Source organism: Nansenia antarctica (assembly GCF_963989245.1).
Source record: "Nansenia antarctica genome assembly, chromosome: 2".
NCBI classification, from domain to species: Eukaryota; Metazoa; Chordata; class Actinopteri; order Argentiniformes; family Microstomatidae; genus Nansenia; species Nansenia antarctica.
The window spans coordinates 32,467,196-32,476,209 of NC_137675.1; the positions used below are offsets into that span (position 1 = coordinate 32,467,196).

The following is a 9,014-nucleotide window of genomic DNA, read 5'->3' on the forward strand; positions in this document are numbered from 1 at the left end:
AGAGGCTAGGGGGAGGGTATAGGGTAGAGGCTAGGGGGAGGGTATAGGGTAGAGGCTGGGGGGAGGGTATAGGGTAGAGGCTAGGGGGAGGGTAGAGGGTAGAGGCTAGGGGGAGGGTAGAGGGTAGAGGCTAGGGCAGACCTGGGCATTGTACGGCCCGCGGGCCAAATACGTCCCGCCAGATGATTCTGACCGCCCGCGAAAGATTACATGATAATTAGAAAATACTTTTATTTTTTTTTATTGATTTTTTATTTATTTATTATTATATATTATATTTTCTAATTATCTCATGGGTGGACTAAAACCGCATTGCTTTTATTTTGAAGCCCATTTATTCTCACAGTGCACGCAATTGTGCATGTGAAATGCGTGTGATTGACAACCTGTCTTCCTTCCGTGTCACCCCTGAACTGTCTACCTTCCGTGTCACCCCTGAACTGTCTACCTTCCTTGTCACCCCTGAAAAATGCGAAAATGTCGGCTTATGCCAAAAAGAGGAAAGTGGATGCCGAACGCAGAACTTTCAAACAAATATGGACTACCGTACTAATTTTTATATTAGTATAAAACGCGCGACTTCAAGCTTACGTAGGAGCTGGCAGCAATCCGGCCAATGAAAGGAACCACAACGGGGAGTGATCTGTTCACCGAGGTAAACGCATGCATGGACAAACTGGGACTCGAATGGGACAGACTGGCAGGTGTCACTACGGATGGATGTCCGAATTTGACAGGGAAAAATGTTGGGCTTTTGAAAAGAATGCAAGATAAAGTGAGTGAACTCAACGCAGAGCAGAAATTGGTGTTTATACATTGTATTATTCATCAGATTCAGCAAGCGTTGTGCAAGTCAGTGCTAAAACTTAGCCATGTGGTTGATGTTGTTACTACAACAGTTAATTTCATCAGAGCGCGAGCATTAAATCACAGGCAGTTTGTTTCACTATTGGAGGAGCAAGAGAGCGAACATGGTGATGTCAGGTACCGGACAGCTGTCAGATGGCTCAGCCTGGGCAAAGTGCTAAAAAGGTTTTGGGTTCTGAAATCAGAGATAAAGGAGTTTTGTGAGATGAAAGGCAAAACCATCCCAGAGCTGTCTGATAAGGACTGGATGGCAGATTTATCATTTGCTGTTGATGTGACTGCAATGATGAATGAACTGAACACACAACTGCAGGGCAAGGGCCTTTTTGTTCATGAAATGCATAGCCATGTGAAAGCCTTCATGACAAAGTTGCAATTCATTTCAAGGCAACTAGGCAGCAACAATCTCGAACACATGAAAACCCTGAAAGAAGTCAAACCATCAGCTGATCACCGGCACAGGTACTCATCCATGTTAGGAGCACTGCATGATGAATTTTCAAGGCGTTTTCAAGATTTCAAAAAGGTTGAGGATGAAATGCAGCTGTTTTCCTCTCCCTTTACCTGCAGTGTTGAAATTCTATTTGAATAAATGATATTTTTGAAAGCTAACCTCACCTTTTAATTGCCAAATAATAACATACACTCTTACCAGCGGTCAAAACAATGCCATTTACTGCTTTTTATATAGAAATAAAATGTATATTATGCATAATTGAGTTCGGAATTTTGGCCCGGCCCTCCCAAATATTTTCAGTTGCTCATTTGGCCCCCTGGGAAAAATAATTGCCCACCCCTGGGCTAGGGGGAGGGTATAGGGTAGAGGCTAGGGGGTAGGGGGAGGTATAGGGGTGAGGGTAGGGGGAGTGTGTAAGGGTAGAGGCTAGGGGGAGGGTATAGGGTAGAGGCTAGGGGGAGGGTATAGGGTAGAGGCTAGGTGGAGGGTAGAGGCTAGGGGGAGGGTATAGGGTAGAGGCTAGGGGGAGGGTATAGGGCATAGGGTAGAGGCTAGGGGGAGGGTATAGGGTAGAGGGTAGGGGGAGGGTATAGGGTAGAGGCTAGGGGGAGGGTATAGGGTAGAGGGTAGAGGGTAGGGGGAGGGTAGAGGGTAGAGGGTAGGGGGAGGGTATAGGGTAGAGGGTAGGGGGAGGGTATAGGGTAGAGGGTAGGGGGAGGGTAGAGGGTAGAGGGTAGCGGGAGGGTATAGGGTAGAGGGTAGGGGGAGGGTATAGGGTAGAGGGTAGGGGGAGGGTAGAGGGTAGAGGGTAGGGGGAGGGTATAGGGTAGAGGGTAGGGGGAGGGTATAGGGTATAGGGTAGAGGCTAGGGGGAGGGTATAGGGTAGAGGGTAGGGGGAGGGTAGAGGGTAGAGGGTAGGGGGAGGGTATAGGGTAGAGGGTAGGGGGAGGGTATAGGGTAGAGGGTAGGGGGAGGGTATAGGGTAGAGGGTAGGGGGAGGGTATAGGGTATAGGGTAGAGGGTAGGGGGAGGGTATAGGGTAGAGGGTAGGGGGAGGGTATAGGGTAGAGGGTAGGGGGAGGGTATAGGGTAGAGGGTAGGGGGAGGGTATAGGGTAGAGGGTAGGGGGAGGGTATAGGGTAGAGGCTAGGGGGAGGGTATAGGGTAGAGGCTAGGGGGAGGGTATAGGGTAGAGGGTAGGGGGAGGGTATAGGGTAGAGGCTAGGGGGAGGGTATAGGGTATAGGGTAGAGGGAGGGTATAGGGTAGAGGCTAGGGGGAGGGTATAGGGTATAGGGTAGAGGCTAGGGGGAGGGTAGAGGGTAGAGGCTAGGGGGAGGGTATTCGGTTGTTAAGTCGTGACGTGTTTCTGGGTCCAACGTTGGCTGAGGCGCTCTCTTCAAAATGCCTCAGTAATAATAATAATACATTATATTTGTATAGCGCTTTTCCGAGGCTCAAAGACCCTGACAATATGTGGAAAACGGGAAAGTGCTGTGTCCCTTGTTGTATGAATAGATCCCAGTCTAAAAAACGACTGTCATTCTACCGCTGTAGTATACTGGTACTCTGGTGCGGGGAATTTCTGGTTTGGACCCGGAAATTGCTAAACGTCACGTTTGACGTCAGACTTAACAACCGAATAGTGTAAAGAGGGTAATGGTGTCTCACCAGCAGTGCCAGGTGGAAGATGTTGTGCTTGGCCAACAGAACCGTCTCATTGGACAGGAGGAACTTCAGCAGGTTGATCAGAGCTGGGGAAGCAAACACACACATGTCATTTACACCCAGTCATCAGAAACATCACGCCACCTGAACAGTTTCTTCCCCAAAACCATAGCCCTCCTCGATAACTCCTGATCGTTGCACCTTGCACTTTACATGTTTTTGCGCTAAGTTGTACAGTATATTTATTCACTTGTATTGGTGCTGTATATATTGTGTGTCTTGAGTATTGTTGTGTTGTCGTCTTGTTGTTGTGTGTACTGTAGCTTGTTCAGCATGGAGAATACCAAGTCATGTTCCTAGTGCACCACACGTGGCGAATAAAGTTGAATTGAATTGAATTCATTAGTGGGGGACAGCATCCCAAGTATCTACACATCTCTACACAAAGCGTGTGTGATTACTGATATATATATATATATATATATAGAGAGAGAGAGAGAGAGAGAGAGAGAGAGAGAGAGAGAGAGAGAGAGAGAAGAGAGAGAGAGAGAGAGAGAGAGAGAGAGAGAGAAAGAGAGAGAGAGCAAGAGAGAAAGAGAGAGAGAGAAAGAAAGAGAGAGAGAGAGAGAGAGAGCAAGTGTGTAAGTGTGCCCATGCGTGTGTGAGTACCATTGAGACTGTCATTCACATCATTTCACATGTACCCAGTTATTCAACAGAGAACACAGGCTCTCTCTCTCTCCCTTACTGACTTACAGAGAAACAGTTCCTCTCTGTTACAGCGGGTGACTTTTACATGCCTAGCTGTGCTTTCCACACAAAGCAGGACACAAACAAATGCATGCATTTTTGAATGTTCTCTTTTCCTCTATAATAATAATAATAATAATAATAATAATCATAATAACTTTTATTTGTATAGCACTTTTCCTACAAACGTTGCAGCTCAAAGTGCTCCAATCATTATATAATCATCATTTAATTATTTAGTCATTTAAAGGCAATATTTAAAAGATGGGTTTTTAGTCTTGACTCAGACATATTTTCTGAGGTTGCATCCCTAATGTAAACTGGCAGTGCATTCCACAATCTGGGTGCATAAAATGAGAATGCAGCCTCACCAAATCTCTTCTTTTGTACATGTGGTACACAGAGAAAACCAGCGTCAGAAGACCTGAGAGCTCTATTTGGCTGATACGCTAGCAAAAGGTCTTTCAGATATTCTGGTGCTGTGCCAGTGAGAGCTTTATAAACAAGCAGAAGGATCTTGAAATCTATTCTGAGCTTAACCGGAAGCCAGTGTAGAGTCTCTAAAATGGGAGTTATATGAGCTCTTCTGCTTGAAGATGCAATGTCTTGACATATTGATTAGGGCTGCAACTAACGATTATTTTTATAATCGATTAATCTGCCGATATTTTTTTTTTTAAACAGATTTCTTTTGCAAATGTTATTTTATGTTTTCTAAATCAGCCAGGCCTATACATATACATGTGCAAAATGAATAAGTATTAATAAAAAATAATAAATAATATAAATAAAAAAGGCTTTGCTATATCAAATAGGTTTAACAACAGGCCATGGACTATGGCGGTAGATTGTTTCAATAAAGTAATTGAACTCTAGCTCAATACATGCATTGTTTTAGGTAATAACTTTGCTTAATGTAAAGGTCAGTAACCAAAAGTGCAATAAAGGCTACAGACAAGACACTAATGTTTTTATATAACAGATATGCTCCAAAACAATGCAATGTGTCCTCTCACTCCATACAATAGGCTAGGCTACAGTCAGTGCCTCACTCTAACTCACGGGTAGCTTGGTAGGCTACCACTAGCTAGCCTTTAGCTTATCACCTCTGCTCTACCACTGACGTTAACCAGCTAGCTAAATACACTTGTCATGCAATATTGAATTCATGAATGCGAGCAAACACTCACTGGCTATCGCATTACATTACAGTCATTTAGCTGACGCTTCGCCAGAACTCACAAGTGCATCTCCTTACTAATACAAGTGACTATGAGCATACTCCGGTGCTGAAGGCATAGAATGCGAATAGCAAGCTAAAAATACAATAGGTCATTAAGAGGGAGAATCTATTAGATAAACGAGAATGTAGCCGCCGCGCCGGCTCCGCAAGACAGCGTGGTGTGCATCAACAGGAAGTAGGTTTGTTATGGAACAAGACCCGACGAATCGATAATGGAATTCGTCGCCAACGAATTTCATTATCGATTTTTTGCGATTCGTTGTTGCAGCCCTAATATTGATATATTGAAATTCATATTGAAAAATATGATGATAAATACATGTGGGACGGAGGTATGATATGGCAGATGTGTGGTGTGTGGCGGTCTCACACGCCTGTCTCGTTCCAGTCGACTCGTATTACCAGTGCTTACCATCACCAAGTGCGCTTGCCAACTAAAGCACTTGATTACCGTTGATATAAACATACTATACTAGTCCATCAGCACAGTAAGGGAGAACTTGGTGATAAGCATAATACAAGTTGACTCAATTAGACATATGCGCTCTGCGCTGCGGGCTATGCACGATGCAAGACAGCTGAGAGGAGACGGTGTGTGTGCACTGCATCTATATCACAAAATGTACATTTGGTAAGTAAAAGTAAGCTAGCTAAGTAAGTAATCTAGCTAACTATGATTGGAAACGAAGTACTATCCAGTTAGAATTATAGAAGATCTAGTTGTGTTTTCCTGCTGGTCTCGCTGCCTGGGTTTGAACAGACTTTGGAATCAACTACAACGTCTCCATAGGCTACATTAGAACTTCGCATCCTTTGAAAAACATGGTCGGCTGTAAGGATCTTGTAACTTCACAAACAATAGCAGTTTAGTTTATGTTCAACTGGAAAAGGTAGTGAGTGTTTTGACTTGCTTGCTGACCCCCTCTTTACATTGCTCAAGCTGCTATTTACACACAACGACCACTAGTTGGCCGCTTGTAAATTAGCCTGCTTCCTACACAGAAAAACTGCAAAATCACTTTATACTAGCTTATCCTGATGAGATTTTGAAAATGTAAGGATACTGGGTGGTAGAACGCACATATACAACCTCAGCAAATATGTTCAAGTCAAGACTAAAAACCCATCTTTTTAATATTGCCTTTAAATGACTAAATAATTAAATTAAGATTATAAAAACCCATCCAGTGTTTCCTCTATATGCATTTATTCGTGGCGGGCCGCCACAAATGAATTTCCTCCGCCACTAATTGATTCAGACAGTCCACTTTGATTCAGGCTGCCCAGAAAGGCAGCGAGTTATTATGACCGGAGAACAGAAAAAAAGCAGATTGAAGCTAGATTTAGGCCGCTTCCAGACCAACATTTCGTTACGATTTAGGGCGTAGTTAGTTACAATATGTTACAATATGTAACATTTGGATTTCTCTCTTCACCCGTCGCCGGTCCCTTTAATCCCGTAAACGTATCCTAATCGAAAATGCAACATCATCAGCGACGACTGTGGGTTATTGCATTTACTGCTGTTCTCTGGTTCATGTTCTTATACCAGTGCTCAGTATAGAGTATTTTAAATGAACATTCGTAATGTATGTCTCTGATGTTCATGGTCAATTAAATCAGCCTATTTTGTGAAACAAATAATGTTCCCGCTAATGGGTTAACCGAGCATTCTCGCACCTAACGTGCAAGCACCTAGCTTCGAACTATTCATAGCAATATGCGCGGGGCAAGAATAATCTATTGCCTCTAAAATCACCACGAACAGAACGGCGGAGGTACGGGTAAGCAGGGCTCATGTTGGTGTCCTCAAAGGTAAGAGTTGGTTATCTTTAACTCAACTGATAGCATTAACTTGCTGTTGTTGTTTACCGAATGCTCCATCTGACTGTCACACTGTGATTTTACTTGTGTAAACAGTTAATGAGTAACGTTAGCCGGTTTTGTGCGTGTACACTCATGTAGGCCTACTTCGTATTGATCTTTCTGTGTGTGTGTGTGTCATGCGCGTTCCGCATGTTCCGCTGCAGCTGTAGGATATGGTATTTGATCACCTTCTATATAAAATCACCTGCTCGGCTTTAACACTAGGAAAGCCGTGAGGTGTCATCGGGCACCAGTGAGTACAAAAAAAAATCTACCATTGCACTCGATCAAATGTCAGGACCCTCCTTTCATGACTTTTCCTAGATATGTGCGTTCTACCACCCAGCATCTTTACATTTTCAAAATCGAGTTAGTATAAAGCGATTTTGCAGTATTTCTGTGTGTGCCTGTGTATTTGCCTTGGGATTCGGCTGCCATCTTTTTCTCCAAGGCTGCAATTCTCTTTTATATCAGCAGAGGTAGCAAGGGGGCACACATTGTGCTCAACCTTCAGGCTTCAGTGCTGAATTAGATACAGTGGATAAGACTGACATTTGTAACATAATGTGTTTATATATAGGCTATATATAGCAATAGTGATACATAAGATATGTATATGTACAGACAGTTATGAAAATGATAAACTGTACAGTATGTCTCCCAATCCCTTCAGATTTGTTGGAGCTGAGGTTTTTTTTTCACAGCGGGTTTACCCAAGTTCCATGCAATAGTGATAAGATATTATGATATGTGTAGCCTATGTACAGTTATGAATGATACACTGCACAGTATGTACCTATCAAGTTGTGTGGTGCATGCATAGCTACTGCAGCAAAGTAATTGCAGTAACCTACGTTTGATTATGCCTGTACTCATCAACGAATATTATATAACGAACGGATATTTATAATATTGTATATAATGTTTTTTTGGTATATAATGTTATTGTATAATGTTTTTTTCTGAGTGGGGCAGTCCCACTCATAGTTTTCATGTTATTGGACTGATATAGTGAAGACAGACAGGAAAGTAAGGAGAAGAAGGGCCGACATATGTGTGCACGACCACGGTGCTAGACCACTGGACCATGTTAGGCCACCAGTATATTGATAATTGATAATAAGATATTGATCATGTATTTCGCTGCCGCAGAAAGTCAATCAAAATCGTGTGAAACGACGTGTGTTGTGCATTGAATGACACTTTAGCCTACAGCGCTGTCAATTTTCAAATAATGCAATAGGATATACTGTATATATGAATTTACAGAAACACATCATCATGAATGGAAACACGCAAGAGCGTGTATTACATGCTTACAATGCTTACAAGCTTACAGCAGTCGCCGGGCTGATGTTACGGCCGGCGTGAAGTTCACGACAAATAAACACGACAGGTTTGTGCATCTCTGTGAAGCTCATATTTATGATAACACAATATTGCAATATTTATTACTATTATTTTTGTATAATAATAATCAACCATCATTCGTTAGTAATGAAAACTCCCGCAGTCCCGATCAATCTCCTCTCCACTTTACACATTACATAACCAAGATTTCTTTTGACATCACAACAATGTCAACACACAATCACAACAGAATCTTATTTTATCCAACCAAGTTTTATATTTTGATTATGACATCATGTCTTTCAACATTGTCACACTTTTCATTACACACATTAGCGGCATCAAAAATGATGGGCTGGGCGTGCGAGGGAACGTGCTTATTCTGGCAGATTGTGAAATATTAAAACCAATAACATTCTGAATGATTTATCATTCTGTAGGCTACTCTTTCTCTCCTTTCTTTCATGTATTTTCTTTCAGCTCTTTTAGGTGAAACTAACTATAACAGGTTGCGGCACATGAACGCTCCGTGCAGGTAGGCTACGCGCTCCTGTGAGATCATTCAAGTTTCAAGTTTATCTGTCATTATACCAAATACAATTATATAATGTAATCAAAATAACAAGAATGAACATATTCAGCCATTCCATATAATCACATGTGAGCAGTTGCAGGGGCAGGCTGACGTTACCGGCGAAGTTCACGACAAATAAACAGACTTTATCACTGTGAAGCTCATAACTATGATAACACAATATTGCAATATGTATTACTATTCTTTTTTAATAATGATAATCAACTTTCATTCATTAG

At 42.4% G+C, this 9,014-nt stretch overlaps 1 protein-coding gene across 1 annotated transcript in view; it reads right to left on the reverse strand.

Annotated features, from left to right (window-relative positions):
- Window positions 1-9,014, reverse strand: part of armh3 (armadillo like helical domain containing 3) — a gene marked incomplete at its 3' end in the record, with an annotated part of 72,083 nt that overhangs the window by 20,193 nt on the left and 42,876 nt on the right. Inside the window, exon 21 of the mRNA XM_080522994.1 lies at window positions 2,996-3,078. Coding sequence (XP_080379120.1) covers window positions 2,996-3,078 — 83 coding nt within the window. The remainder of the gene's footprint in view (window positions 1-2,995; window positions 3,079-9,014) is intronic.